General features: G+C 34.5%; 1 protein-coding gene across 2 annotated transcripts in view; it reads right to left on the reverse strand.

Annotated features, from left to right (window-relative positions):
* PRKACB (protein kinase cAMP-activated catalytic subunit beta) overlaps positions 1-16,192 on the reverse strand; it is a 143,676-nt gene that overhangs the window by 74,899 nt on the left and 52,585 nt on the right. Inside the window, exon 1 of one of the 2 annotated variants that reach the window (XM_027536719.1) lies at positions 13,561-13,833. The exons of the other annotated variant lie outside the window; for it this stretch is intronic. Coding sequence (XP_027392520.1) covers positions 13,561-13,744 — 184 coding nt within the window. The 5' untranslated portion in view covers positions 13,745-13,833. Of the gene's footprint in view, positions 1-13,560; positions 13,834-16,192 lie in introns of those variants that run through there. 2 annotated transcript variants of the gene reach the window in all.

A 16,192-nucleotide genomic window follows, 5' to 3' on the forward strand; every position in this document is an offset into this window, starting at 1 on the left:
CTAAATAAAGAGAGTTATTTCATTTTCATAGGTTGTAAGACTCAGTATTTTTAAGAGAGGATTCTCCACAAATTAATCCATAGATTGAATGAAATGTCTATGAAAATCCCAGCAGGTCTTTAGAAACTGACAGGCTGACATTAAAATTTATATGCAAATATAAAGGACCCAGAACAGCCAAAAAATTTTGGAAAAACAAAGCTTGAGGACCTACACTTTTTGATTTCAAAACATTGTTTAAAGTTACAGTAACCAAGACAGTGATATTAGCATAGCACAGATATAAATTGATCACTTGGAAAACACTGAAAATTCAAAAGTGAATCCCTCCATTTATGGTCAATTGACTTTTGATAAAAGGTACCAAGATGACTAATGGAGAAAAAAGTCTTTTCAACAAATGCAGTAAAAATTGGATATCTATGTGAGTAAAAAAAAGAAAAATAAAAACAAAACCCCAAACTCCACTCCATACCTCACACCATATACAAAACAACTCAAAAAATGAATTTCCAAATGAAAGCATAGAAAAAATATCTCTATTACCTTGAGTTAGATACAAGTTTCTTTTTTTTTTTTTTTTGGATAAAGATTTCTTAATATTTGTTACCAACAGTACCATCAAGAGAAAAAATTATAAACTGGACTTCATTAAAACTACAAACTTTTGCTCTTCAAGGATATCTTTTAAGAAGATAAGACAAGGGGATTTCCCTGATGGGCCAGTGGTTAAGAATCTGCCTTGCAATGCAGGGAATGTGGATTCGATCCCTGGTCAGGGAAATGTGTCCCACATGCCTCAGAGCAACTAAGCCTGTGCACCACAACTTAAGACATGCCACCAATGAGGAGAAAATAATTGAAAGTTATCTATTTGGCAAAGAACTTGTGTTCAGAATTTATAAAGAACTTTAAAGAGTTGAAATAGGAAAAACACCCTCAATTGGGCAACAGATTTGAAAATATATTTTTCCAAAGTAGATACACCAGTGATTTATAAGAACATGAAAAAATGCTCATTATCATGAATCCTTGGAAAAATACAAACTGAAACCATAATTAATTGCTAATTCACACACAACAGAATGGCTAAAATAAAAATGACTGATGATACCAAGTGTTTTTAATAATAATGTGAAGAAACTGTAACCCTCCTAACATTGTTGATGGGAATATAAAATATTAAGCTTCTCAGAAAAATAATTCAGAATTTTCTTAAAAAGAGAAACATAAATTTACCATATAACCCAGTAATGCTTCTAGATATCAACACAAGAATGAAAGCATGTCCACCCAGTCTTGCATGCAGATAGATACAGCAACACTATCCAAATAAACCCCAAACTGAAAACAGACCTAATGTTCATGTTCATCAGTTGCCGAACAGATAAACAGAAAAACAGATGTTATATCCACACAACACAGTATCATAAATAAAAAGGAACCAACTATTGATATATTCCATAACATGGACAAACCTCAAAAGCATTATTATAAGTTCAAGAAACCAGAAACAATAGATTACATATACTGTCTAATTCCAGTTTTATAAAACAGTCAGAAAAGGAAGTCCATGAAAGTGAAAGTCGCTCAGTTGTGTCTGACTCTTTGGGACCCTATGGACTATACAGTCCATGGAATTCTCCAGGCCAGAATACTGGAGTGGATAGCCTTTCCCTTCTCCAGGGGATCTTCCAAACCAGGGATCAAACCCACGTCTCTCGCATTGCAGGCAGATTCCTTGCCAGCTGAGCCACAAGGAAAGCCCAAGAATACTGGAGGGGGTAGCCTATCCCTTCTCCAGCACATCTTCCCAGGAATTGAACTGGGGTCTCCCGCATTGCAGGCGGATTCTTTACCAACTGAGTTATGAGGGAAGCCCATGATCAGTGTTTGAGGCTGAGGTGAAAGTGCGATTGATTGCAAAAGAGTACAGAAGAACTGTTGGCAGTAATGAAAATGTTCTAAAGCTGAATTGTAATGATGGCTGCATTTTTCTTATAAACTTACAGAAAGATTTTACAGAACAGTGATCAAGAATATGGGCCCTGGATTCAGACTGTCTGGGTTCAGATTTTATCTTGTTAGTTATGTTACCTTGAGAAAACTACTTTACCTCAATGTATTTCAGTCTCTTCATCTATAAGATGTTAATAATAATAGAATCTATTTTATTGGGTTTTTTTAAAGCATTACATAAACTAATATACGCAATGTGCTTAGAATGATGCCTGACAGTAAATAAATGTTGCATGTATACATGTAATAATGTATTGTTATTGTCATAATAATATTGTCATATACATGTAATAATGTATTATACATGTAATTATATATTATACATGTAATTATATACATGTAATAATGTATATGACAATATTCTACCCTGGAAATGTGGGAGTGGAGTGGTATGAATCGCTGCTATTTTGCACAATCAGAACTAGAAAATATACTGTATAATATGAATGAATCTCCAACCCAAGCAGATTATCACGTTGATTACTAAAGATAATGCTCTATTCAACAACTAAAACATGTCTCTCAGACCATTTGCTAATAATTGACCAATTTTGAAAAGGAGGAAAGTTTCTGATAAACACTAACATAAAAAAGAAAATAAAGCACACCGTGTACCAGAAAATTATACTATAGAATTTAAACGTCTTCTCTGAATACTGAAAAAAAATATTTAGTCATTTAGCATAAATTTTTTTTAATTGAAAGATTATTGTTTTACAGAATTTTGTGGTTTTCTGTCATACATCAACAATAATGAGCCATAGGTACACTCATGTCCCCTCCCTCCTGAACCTCCCTCCCATCTCCCTCTTCATCCCAACCTTCAGCCTGTCACAGAGTCCCTGTTTGAGCTCCCTAAGTCATACAGCAAATTCCCACAGGCTATCTATTTTACATATGGTATTGTAAGTTTCCATGTTACTCTCTCCACATATCTCCTGTTCTCCCTCCTCCTCTACCCTCATGTCCATGGTCTGTTCTCTATGTTTCTCCACTGTTGCCCTGGAAATAAGTTCATCAGTACCATCTTTCTAGATTCCATATATATGTTAGTATACTTCACTCTGTGTAATAGGCTCTAGGTTCATCCACCTCATTAGAACTGACTCAAATGTGTTCCTTTTTATGGCTGAGTAGTACTTCATTGCAGAGAAGGCAATGGCATCCCACTCCAGTACTCTTGCCTGGAAAACCCCATGGACGGAGGAGCTTGGTAGGCTGAAGTCCATGGGGTCGCAAAGAGTCGGACACGACTGAGCGACTTCACTTTCATTTTTCATGAATTGGAAAAGGAAATGGCAACCCACTCCAGTGTTCTTGCCTGGGGAATCCCAGGGACTGGGGAGCCTGGTGGGCTGCCGTCTATGGGGTAGCACAGAGTCGGACACGACTGAAGCGACTTAGCAGCAGCAGCAGTACTTCATTGTATGTATGTACCACAGCTTTTTTATCCATTCATCTGTCAATGGATTTCTAGGTTGCTTCCCTGTTATAGCTGTTGTAAATAGCGCTGCAATGAACACTGGGGTACATGTGTCTTTTTCAATTTTGGTTTCCTCAGGGTATAAACCTAGGAGTGGGATTGCTGGGTCATATGGTGGTTTTATTCCTAGCTTTTTAAGGAATCTCTATACCATCTTCCATAGTGGCTGTTTCAGTTTACATTCCCACCAGAAACGCAAGAGTGTTCCCTTTTCTTAGCATCCTCTTCAGCATTTATTGTTTGTAGATTTTTTGATGATGGCCATTCTGACTGGTGTGAGATGGTATCTCATTGTAGTTTTAATTTGTATTTCTATAATAATGAGTGATGCTGAGCATCTTTTCATGTGCTTGTTAGTCATCTGCAGGTCTTCTTTGGAGAAATTTCTCTTCAGGTCCCCTTCCCACTGTTTGATTGGATTGTTTGCTTTTCTGGTATTGAGTTGTATGAGCTTGCTATATATTTTGGAAATTAATTCTTTGTCAGTTGCTTCCCTTGCTATTATTTTCTCCCATAATGAGGGCTGTCTTTTCACCTTGTTTGTAGTTTCCTTTGCTTTGCAAAAGCTTTTAAGTTTAATTAGGTCCCACTTGTTTATTTTTGTTTTTATTTCCATTACTGTAGGAGGTGGGTCATAGAAGATCTTGCTTTGATTTATGTCGAGTGTTCTACCTATGTTTTCCTCTAAGAATTTTATAGTTTCTGGTCTTACATGTAGATCTTTAATCCATTTTGAGTTTATCTTTGTGTGTGATGTTAGGTAGTGTTCTAATTTCATTCTTTTGCACATAGCTGTCCAGTTTTCCCAGCACCACTTATTGAAGCTGCTGTCTTTGCCTCATTGCATATTCTTTTCTCCTTTGTCAAAAATAAGGTACCCATAAGTGTGTGGGTTTATCTCTGGGTTCTCTATCTTGTTCCATTGGTCTATATTTCTGTTTTTGTGTCAGTACCATACCGTCTTGATGACTATAGCTTTGTAGTATAGACCGAAGTCAGGAAAGTTGATTCCTCCAGCTCCATTCTTCTTTCTCAAGACTGCTTTGGCTATTTGGGATCTTTTGTGTTTCCATGTGAACTGTGAAATTTTTGTTCTAGTTCTGTGAAAAATGCCATTGGTAATTTGATAGGGATCACGTTGAGTCTGTAGACTGCATTTGGTAGTGTAGTCATTTTCACACTGTTGATTCTTCCTACACAGGAACATGGAATCTCTCTCCATCTGTTTATGTCATCTTTGATTTCTTTCATCAGTGTCTTATAATTTTTCTGTATACAGGTCTTTTGTCTCCTTAGGTAGGTTTATTCCTAGGTATTTTATTCTTTTTGTTGCAATGGTGAATGGGATTGATTCCTTAATTTCTCTTTCTGATTTTTCATTGTTAGTATATAGGAATGCAAGTGATTTCTGTGTACTGACCTTGTATCCTGCAACTTTGCTGAATTCACTGATTAGCTCTAGTAATTTTCTGATAGTTTCTGTTGGGTTTCTATTTATAGTATCATGCCATCTGCAAACAGTTAGAGTTTTACTTCTTCTTTTCTGATATGGACTCCTTTTATTTCTTTTTCTTCTCTAATTGCCATAGCTAGGGCTTCCAAAACTATGTTGAATAATAGTGGTGAGCCTGGACACCCTTGTCTTGTTCCTGATCTCAGAGGGAATGCTTTCAGTTTTTCACCACTGAGAATAATGTTTGCTGTGGGCTTTTCATATATAGCCTTACTATGTGGAGGTAGGTTCCTTCTATGCCCATTTTTGAAGCATTTTTTATTATAAATGGATGCTTAATTCTCTTGAAGGCCTTTCCTGCATCTGTTGAGATGATCATATGGTTTTTATCTTTGAATTTGCTAATATGGTGTATCACATTGATTGATTTGTATATATTGAAGAATCCTTGCATCCTTGGAATAAACCTGACTTGATCATGGTGTATGAGCTTTTTAATGTGTCGCTGAATTCTGCTTGCTAGAATTTTGTTGAGGATTTTTGCATCTATGTTCCTCAGTGATATTGGCCTGTAGTTTTCTTTTTTTGTGTTGTCTTTGGTTTGGTATCAGGATGATGGTGGCCTCATAGAATGAGTTTGGACATGTTCCTTCCTCTGCAATTTTTTGGAAGTTTCAGAAAAATAGGCATTAACTCTTCTCTAAATGTTTGATAGAATTCCCCTGGGAAGCCATCTGGCCCTGGGCTTTGGTTTTTTGGGAGATTTTTGATCACTGTTTCGATTTCAGTGTTTGTAACTGGGTTGTAATTTCTATTTCCTTCCCAGTTCGGTCTTGGGAGGCTGACCTATTTTAAGAATCTGTCCGTTTCCTCTAGATTGTCCTCTAGGTTGTCTCATATTCTCTTATGGTCTGTTATATTTCTGTGTTTTCTGTTGTAACCTCTCCTTTTTCATTTCTAATTTTGTTGATTTGATCTTTCTCTTTTTTTTCTCTTGATGAGTCTGACTAGTGGTTTGTCAATTTTGTTTATCTTCTCAAGGAAACAGCTTTTAGTTTTATTAATCTTTGCTATCTGCTAATCTTAGGTATTCTTTTTTTTTTCCCATTTATTTCTGCTCTAATCTTTATGATTTCTTTCCTTCTGTTGACTTTGGGATTTATTTGTTCTTCTTTTTCCAGCTGCTTTATATGTAGAGTTAGGTTGTCTATTCAATGCTTTTCTTGTTTCTTAATGAATTACTGTATTGCTATAAACTTTCCTCTTAGAACTGCTTTTGCTGAATCCCTTAAGTTTTGGGTCATCATGTTTTCATTGTCATTTGTTTCTAGGAATCTTTTGATTTCTTATTTCTTCAGTAACTTTTAGTAATGTATTGTTTAATATCCATGAGTTTTTATTTATTGCAGTTTTCTTTTTTTTCATGCAGTTGATATCTAGTCTCACAGCATTGTGGTCAGAGAAGATATATGATACAATTTCAATTTTCTTAAATTTATTGAGGCTTGATTTGTGGCCCAAGATGTGGTCTCTCCTGGAGAATGTTCCATGTGCACTTCAGAAGAAAGTGTATTCTTCTGCATTTGGATGGAGAGTCCTGAAGATATCCATTAGGTCCATATGGTCTAATGTTTCATTTAAGGTTTCTGTTTCCTTATTGATTCTTTGTTTTGATTATCTGTCCAATGGTGTAAGTGGGGTGTTAAAGTCCACTACTATTATTTTGTTACTGTCAATTTCCCCTCTTATGCCTGTTAGTGTTTCCCTTATGTATTGAGGTGCTCCTATGTTGGGTGCATAAATATTTACAATTGTTATGTCTTCTTCTTGGATTGATCATTATGTACTGTCCTTGTCTCTTATAACATTCTTTATTTTAAAGTCTATTTTGTCTGAAATAAGGATTGTCACTCCAGCTTTCTTTTGCTTTCCATTTGCATGTAAGATCTTTTCCATCCTTTTACTTTCAGTCTGTATGTGTCTCTAGTTCTGAAGTGCGTCTCCAGTAGGCAGCATGTATATATATATATATATATACGGGTCTTGTTTTTATATCCATTCAGTCAGTCTGTATCTTTGGTTGGTGCATTTAATCTGTTTACATTTAAGATAATTATTGATATATATGTTACTATTGGCATTTTCTCGATTGTTTTGGGTTTGCTTTTGCAGTTCTTTCCTTTCTCTTGTGTTTACTGGCTATGTAAGTCCCTTTAGTATACACTGCAAAGCTGGTTTGCTGGTGCTAAGTTTTCTTAACTTTTGCTTGTCTGTAAAGCTTTTGATTTCTCCATGAATTTTGAATGAGATCTTTGCCAGGTATAGTAATCTTGGTGGTAGATTTTTCTCTTTCAGTACTTTAAATATATCTTACCATTCCCTTCTGGCCTGCAGAGTTTCTGCTGAAAGATCCACTGTTAATCATATGGGTTTTCCCTTGTATGTTACTTGTTGCTTTTCCTTTGCTGCTTTTAATAATCTTTCTTTGCATTTAGCACTTTTTAAATAAACTTCAAACTTTTTATTTTGTATTGGGATGCAACCAATTTGAAACAAATTTAATTCTGAAAGAATACAGTACATGTGTATCTGGGACAGAATTTAATACAAAAGTCTTAAAATGGTTATAACAATTCTCTACATTTGTTCTATAAAATATAAATATAATGAAATGCACAAAGATTTAGCTACAAAGATGTTTATCACAGCAGTTTTTTTATAAAACAGCAAAAAATTAAAAGTCTAGATAGCTAGTGATGGTATAAATTGTGGTACATCCTTAAGACTGAATACAAAAAAGCCATTTGTACTGTAGAACAATCTCTGATAAGGCAAAATGTTATGACATATGTATCAAGGGATTCCAATTTACAGTGGAAATTTGTGTACCTATGCATAAAACAGATATGCATAGAACAAGGTTATCTTTTGGTAGGATTGCATGTGATTTTTTACTTTGTTCTTTTCTACAGTTTGAAATTTTTCTCCAATGAAGGCATAATATTTGTAATCAGATAAAGTGTTTCTCAAACTTTAATGTGCATATCAATCAGCTAGGTAATCTTATTAAAGTTCAGATTCTGACTCACTAGATCTAGATCTGGGCCTGATTTTTAACAGGCTCCTGGGTGATGCTAATGCTACTAGACTGGGATGAAACTTGAGCAAGACACTATATAATATTATATACTCAGTCTTCCTTCTATAACCATGTAGATTATGAAGATCACAATAGAACAATTTTTTAGAGAAAGCTTGTTACTGTAAGACTGTAGTGATATTTAATGTTGGTCTAACAATTCAACATTAACTGAGAAATACGCTGGCAATACAAAAACAAACTGACAAATTCTATGCCTTTTAGGAGTTTAAAATCAAATAGGGGAGAGAGGTAACTTGAGGACTAATGTAACATAATTTTAATACTATATAATAAAGCATAACAGAAGTGAGTATAGATGTTATAGAACACAGGAAGAGATCATGAATTCTAAAAAGGATAAACGTCAGAGGAACAGAATGCTTCAGTGATTTTGTTACAGAGATAGTATGTGAGCAGAGGCTTAAAGTAGGATATATCCCCATCATTGGCAGTAGTAGGAAAAGGAAATTCCAAGTAGAATAAACACCTTACATTGTTGTTATAATGGGATTCCACCGTCTGACTACTTGTTATCATGTTCACATAGTGGCCAAAAGTGTTAGTTCTGCATAGCTAATTATTAAGAGAAATGCAAAAATCAAAACCACACAAAGCTATCACCTCATGTCTCACAGAATGGCTATAATCCAAAATGTACAAATAACAAATGTTGGAGAAGATATGGAGAAAAGGAAAGTCTCGTAAACTGTTGATGGGCATGTAAACTGGTGCAGCCACTAGGGGGAACAGTAACTACCATATGATCCAGCAATTCCACTCTAGGGTATATATACCCAAAAACATTTTTAAAAATGAAAATAATAATTCAAAAAGATACATGCACCCCAACTTTCATAGCAGCACTGTTTACAATAGCCAAGACATGGAAGCAACCCAAATGTCCATCAATAGACAACTGGAAGGTATGGTATATGAACGTGTGTATATATGTGTGTGAATGTGTATATGTGTGTGTGTATATATATATGTAGGTGTACATGTGTATATAAAATATATATATAAATATAAACATACATAATACTCAGCTACTAAAAATAATGAAATACTGCCATTTTCAGTAGCGTGGATGGCCCTAGAGAATATTATGCTTAGTGAAGTAAGTTAGAGAAAGACAAGTATGACTCACAGACAGAAACAGACTCACAGACATAGAAAACCAACTCACAGACATTGAAAATAAACTTGTGGTTACCAAAGTAGAGAGGGAAAGGGTGGGCACAAATTAATGGTATGAGATTAACATATGCAAATTACTATATATAAAGTACAGAAGCAACAAGGATTTAATGTACAGCACAGGGAATTATACCCAGTATCTTGATAATGGAATAGAATCTGCAAAGAGCTAAAGCAGTTATAATAGACCAGTTTAGGCAGTTTTAACTTTCCAAAGTTCATACAGTCTTTAAGGCAGTTTACTCCCATGCTTTAGTGCAGGGGTCTCCAACTTCCAGGATCTAATGCATGATAATTTGAGGTGGAGCTGATGTAATAATAATAGAAATAAAGTGCACAGTCAGTGTAATGCACTTCAATCATCCTTCCCCCAGTCTGTGGAAAAACTGTCTTCCCTGGTGCCTAAAAGGTTGGAGACAGCTGCTTTAGTGTACTATATCTGTATCTTTGTAACTTCTAAGCTAAAAGACCTCCCACATTATCTTTTCATCTACTTTTTTCATCTGCAATATTCCACTGCTTCTTGGTAGTAATTAAGTTTTTGAGGATTTACAATATTATAGCCTGAAAACTAGGCTATGGGAAAAATAAGATTGAATTATTACCCTCAAAAACAAGAGCAGGAAGAGCAAACATACAGACAACATAGTAGTCAAGGAACAATGAAATAGTAGCTTAAAAATGTATAAGTAACTTTCTGTGGGAGTTTAGCACTGAAGAAGAAATTAGCATTAAGAAGAAGATGGAGCTTTCAAGTATACTGAAGAATGAATTTTGAGACTCAGAGGAGGAAAAGGTGACTGCAGCCATGAAATTAAAAGACACTTACTTCTTGGAAGGAAAGTTATGACCAACCTAGACAGAATATTAAAAAGCAGAGACATTACTTTGCCAACAAAGGTCTGTCTAGTCAAGGCTATGGTTTTTCCAGCAGTCATGTATGGATGTGAGAGTTGGACTATAAAGAAGGCTGAACGCTGAAGAATTGATGCTTTTGAACTGTGGTGTTGGAGAAGACTCTTCAGAGTCCCTTGGACTGCAAGGAGATCCAACCAGTCTTCCTAAAGAAGATCAGTCCTGAATGTTCACTGGAAGGACTGATGTTGAAGCTGAAACTCCAATACTTTGGCCACCTGATGCAAAGAGCTGACTCATTTGAAAAGACCCTGATGCTGGGAAAGATTGAGGGCACGAGGAGAAGGGGATGACAGAGGATGAGACGGTTGGATGGTATCACCAACTCTATGGACATGAATTTTGGTAAACTCTGGGAGTTGGTGATGGACAGGGAGGCCTGGCGTGCTGTGGTTCATGGGGTCGCAAAGAGTTGGACACAACTGAGCGACTGAACTGAACTGAACTTAGCTCTGATTCTATCTGAAAAAAAGTCCATATACAAAATTGCTCATTTGTTCAATACAGTATTTTTATCTAAACTTCACTAATATGGATTTGTATCTGCCAGAGAAATAACCCATCAATTCACAGGAAAGAATATGTAAAGTATTTGATGGTATTCATCTATTCAGTGCTTAAAGTGTTGCAATTAGACATTAAATATATAAAGTCTGACATTTAAAATGTGCAAAACTTCCATCAAGTTCAGCATTGTATAACTCAACACACCATTTATGATCAAAGAAAGATTTAGAAGCTAACCATAACAAATTTGCTGGAAAAAAAACTCAGTGGAATGTCAATATTCCCTTTCATTCTGAGTTAGAATAAAAAGAATTCCTTCATGTTTTTGTTTTGAACTTCATGTACTTATATGTTCATGGAATCAGCTGTTAAATATTTATGTTATCAAACAGGAATTCCTGTTACTTTAGTAGTAAAAGATAAAACACATTTAAGGCACCTGGAAACCACTATATGGCCTTTATTTTTTGTTTCTTCTTAAATTTAATGTCATTGAAGAATAAAGAAACTTGTATTAAAATTGTTACATTTCATATATGCCTAAATTGATCATTATAATCTTTACTCAATAGTTCAGAAATCTAATTTTTACTAAAATTTAATGTAGTTTCTGTGCTTATCTTATTTCCTAAATAGAACTTTTGAAACAAGCATACTCAGAGAGCTTATCAGCAGGAGATATTACATTCTTTTTTCTTATCAAACAAATCATGCAAGTAAACTGTTCTAAATAGCATAAAGAATGTAGTTTGCATGAAAACTGCATACTGTCAAAGTACCTTCCATAACTCACACTATAAATGAGTAAAAATTTGCGTTTCCACCAAAAATAAACCTTGGAATTTTGAAACAAAAGGATTCCTCTGTTTCTGTTGTATCCTTATTTTCTCCTCTACATCAAAACATTTCATAATAGGAAACCAGAACTCCACGCCTACCATACTCATCACTACATATATACAATTATTTTGTCTATGATATTCTGGGATATGAAATAGAAAGTGAAAGAATGCTTGATTAATGAACAGTCACTCTTTAAGTATTTCTTATATCACATCTATTATTTGAATGGCTACAAAGTTTGTACTTCATTTCACTGTGCACACACAGAAGTCGCTTAGTTGTGTCCGACTCTTTGCGACCCCATGGATTGTAGCCCACCAGGCTCCTCGGTCCATGGGATTTTCCAGGCATGAATACTGGAGTGGGTTGCTGTTTCCTTCTCACTGTGCACTATGATCCTATTATTTTGTGACATCACAATAAAGAAAAATGTTAACAGCATTTTATTTGTTTCTCCAAAAGAAATCATAGTTCCTGATATTACCTTCAGTTGCTAGATTTTAATATGTGTCTCAGAAAGTGTTATAAGCCCCACCCATTTTTTTAAATGTTGAGGGTACAGCTCAAACACAACTTTTCATTATTAAAAGCCCATGACATTCATTATTTGTGACACATTTACTAAATACCCTCTATTTGTAGAAATAGGGGCTACTGTACTAATCCAGTGCTGTCCTCATTCCTCATTGAATGTTTAATTAAAAGATCCCTGAAATGCATAAAAATGATTTCCAAAAGGCCTTAGGAGACTGCAATTTAACAGAACAAGGCTAGTAGAATGAACAGCAAACTTTTGTTGCTTGGTAAATTTTAATAATGTACTCCTATTTCAATATTCAACAGTTCATTACCTTCAAGATATTTGCAATTTCTCATTACCAACTTGCTACATAGTAAGGATTAATTATAAATCATCAAAATCTCTAGAAGGAAAAAAAGTACAAATACATGTTTTTTACTTTCTCCTTAATATAACTTAAAGGTAAAAAAAATTCTGACGTGATTAAAAAGAATTCAAATAAGCTTCCGTGGAACTATGAAGCTACTATATAAACAAAGGTATCAATTCTGCAAGCCATTCTTGTTCTGTTGTTGCTTTTTGAGCTGAGTTTTCTTAACTGCTATGGAGTATATAAACAGAAAGAGGCAAAACCTAGTGCTATTTGGTGATCAAAGACACTAAAAAGCACCAAGAGTAATTCTATTGTTCCTTTAATCAGAGGGACAAAAATACTGTGAGGAAGGTCCAAGGTGAGATGTGGAATGGCAGCATTGGTATTGTTTATAATTGAAATGTATCCTTTAAAAATTGCATGTCACAAAAAATCATTACGTATCACCATTTCAGCCAAGCAATAAGTCCAAACACTTTACCATGTCTGGAAAGAATGTGATGCATGCATAAACAAGTACCCTCCACTATAAGAAAGCTTCTGATATTTTTAATGTTATAAATGTAAGATTTCACATAGAATACATAGAGTAATCATAGTATGCTTTCATATTATAAATCCTGCTTGTTAAACTAAAGTAACTTTTACACATGCATTTAAAAATAAAATATGGCAAACATAATAAAAATTTAATTATAAATTCAAGGGTTCTTTTACCCCCTTTTGAATTTTAAGGCTTAAAATGTATGACATTTAAAAAAATAAACTGATTATCTCTCAAATGTAGGCATTTCACTTTTACATAAAAACAAAAAATAGAAACAAAACTATAATACACACTAGAAATTTAAATCTTGCAGAAAATTTTCCCACTGATACTCAATTTAACTGATTGTATTTAAAACAAAACCATGAGCTATATGATTCAGCTCAATTTATAATCAAGTTTTTGTGGATTTTTTTCAACTTTACCTTGCAAAATATATTTGTGCAAATTACAAAAAAGACAACTAAAAAACACCCCCATAGTTCTCTGAGTGATTCTAAAACTCCAATTAGTATTTTAGCTTCTAGTTACAATGTATCAAAAAACAAAAACAAAACTTACTTGATCTGTCCCATAAGGCAGTATGTTCAGAGAAATGAAGGCTGTCATTTTCCAGAGCTGTTTTCTGATCATGTGCAGTACCTTTGGAGTGTCTATGAAATAATCGGCTAGCAAAACCTTCCAATTTCTGAAGAGCAGTAGTACCTGTATATTGGTTACAGGGTACTTCTCTGTAAGCTGCCATTCACGTGTATTTACACTTAACTTATCGTAACTGAAAATATTTCCAGAAGGAGCTCAACAACTACTTACACAGAAGCTAAGAGCTATGCATGTGTCAAACTTCCTGTTTGCAGAGTATTCAAACCACTACTGCTGTTCTGTTTCCTGTTAATATAAAACAGCACATTACTGAGCCTTAAAACTGTCCAACTAGAGATGAAGATTTTAAAGACTTGCAATATCATCCTAAAAGGGTCTATGTTTGAGTGTTTTAATACTAACACACAGGTTAATGAGAACATTAAATATAAAGCTTTAAATACAAATAATAAGCTGAAAAAAATTTTAAAAAGAAAAACTATTTAAACATACATTACAACCCTATATAAATAACTGAAGGTCAAACCACTCTCTGAATATAATGTTTAAAAGATTGTATGGTTTTTTCCCCCAGCAAATCAGCTAATACAGACTAGTATAGACTTTATAGATCCTTATAAACAGTTAACTTTTCATTGAAAACTGGTATGGAACAGATATTGCAAAACATTAAAAAACAAACATAACTTTTAATGAAAAAAATGTGAACTATAATTTAAAAAACCTCAACATTGCTAACTCACTGACTTAAATCTAATACATACAGAAATTACAAAAACTTAGTATGGTAGTTGCTGCTGCTGCTGCTAAGTCACTTCAGTCATGTCCGACTCTATGTGACCCCATAGACGGCAGCCCACTAGGCTCCTCTGTCCCTGGGATTCTTTGCTTACCAAACATAATTTGCTGACAAGTGGACATCAGCAGTACATTTTAAAACATTCTATGATTTGAAAAAATATTAAGATTTAAAATATATAAAATCAGTCACAGCAAGAAATTTCAATTGAGAGGAAAAAATCCTTCTAGTTGACTGAGATATGTTCATTTCTAGACTTGACACTGAGGATTGCTCTTACCTGATCTCTTGATTTAGGGATCTCACTTTGAAACAGCTCCTTCAGGTAAAAGTAAACTGTCCATTTGCACAAAAAAGTAACCTGTGACATTTAAAAATGATTCGGGGTATTTGCCTTGTGACATTTTTATTTAAGGATGATAAGGGGGGAGGAAGGAGCGAAAGGAAAGATCTTTTAAAAAAAATCAAATGGGAGATGGAAGGGTGACTCGAGAGGGAGGGAATATGTGTATACCTATGGCTGATTCATGTTGAGGTTTGACAGAAAACAACAAAATTCTGTAAAGCGATTATCCTTCAATTAAAAAATAAATAAATTATAAAGTAATCTATCAAAAAATCTTATGATTTCCTGCCTACTGCTTAGCAAACAAAATAAATAGAAACAATAATGACAAGCAGAATAAAAAGGAATAATATGTAATCAAATTAGGATACCACACACACACACACACACACACACACACACACGCATACAAAGCAAACACTGACTAATGCATTTTGCCAAGAAAGAGCTCATTTGTGTACATTTTATTGTGTGCAATAAAATTAGTACCAATCTAAACAAACAGGCAACAGTATCTACAAGACCAAACTTCTTAAATTGTAGCTTTCTGAGAAATGTGTGTATATAATAGATAATTTCTTTATTAACAACCGACTTTACAGAAAACACACCATCAACAGGTGTCTACAGTCTTTAATAAACATCTATAGACTATTAGAGAAGGCAATGGCACCCCACTCCAGTACTCTTGCCTGGAAAATCCCATGGATGGAGGAGCCTGGTAGGCTGCAGTCCGTGGGGTCGCGAAGAGTCGGACACGACTGAGCGACTTCACTTTCCTTTTTCACTTTTATGCATTGGAGAAGGAAATGGCAACCCACTCCAGTGTTCTTGCCTGGAGAATCCCAGGGACGGGGGAGCCTGGTGGGCTGCTGTCTATGGGGTAGCACAGAGTCAGACATGACTGAAGTGACTTAGCTTAGCAGACTATGAGCTGTCTCTTTATGGGTGTAAAGTGGATAAAATTCCTGAATCTTTCACTTGCTTTCTTGGGATAAATTCTATTCATCCTCAAGGCTCAGCAAAGATGTCACCTCTTCATGGAATGTTTCCCACACATTTCCTGGAAAAGTAAACTGCTCTCTCCACTGTTTCCAATAATCTTGGAATTTTATGTTAAAATTTGTTTATAAATTTATGTCTCAAATTGTGCAATGCACATATTACATAATAAACATACATATAAAAGTATTCATTCATTTTTAATAAGTTAAAGGTCTAAGTAGAATCAAACACTTGAAAATATTTTACTTATGATAGGATCATATTTGTAAATTATCCAACAACCACCTAGCTGTTTATATATAGAGACAACAGCAATGGAAGTAATGTCATTTAACTTCTCTATTTAATCTGTTACAAAATTTTATTCATTCTTTGAGTTTCATTTTTATTAGTGCAAATGTGGATTTCTAAAATAACTTCTTTTCCCTTCTTCCAGCCAC

The sequence above is a fragment of the Bos indicus x Bos taurus genome, chromosome 3 (assembly GCF_003369695.1).
Source record: "Bos indicus x Bos taurus breed Angus x Brahman F1 hybrid chromosome 3, Bos_hybrid_MaternalHap_v2.0, whole genome shotgun sequence".
In the NCBI taxonomy this organism is placed as follows: domain Eukaryota; kingdom Metazoa; phylum Chordata; class Mammalia; order Artiodactyla; family Bovidae; genus Bos; species Bos indicus x Bos taurus.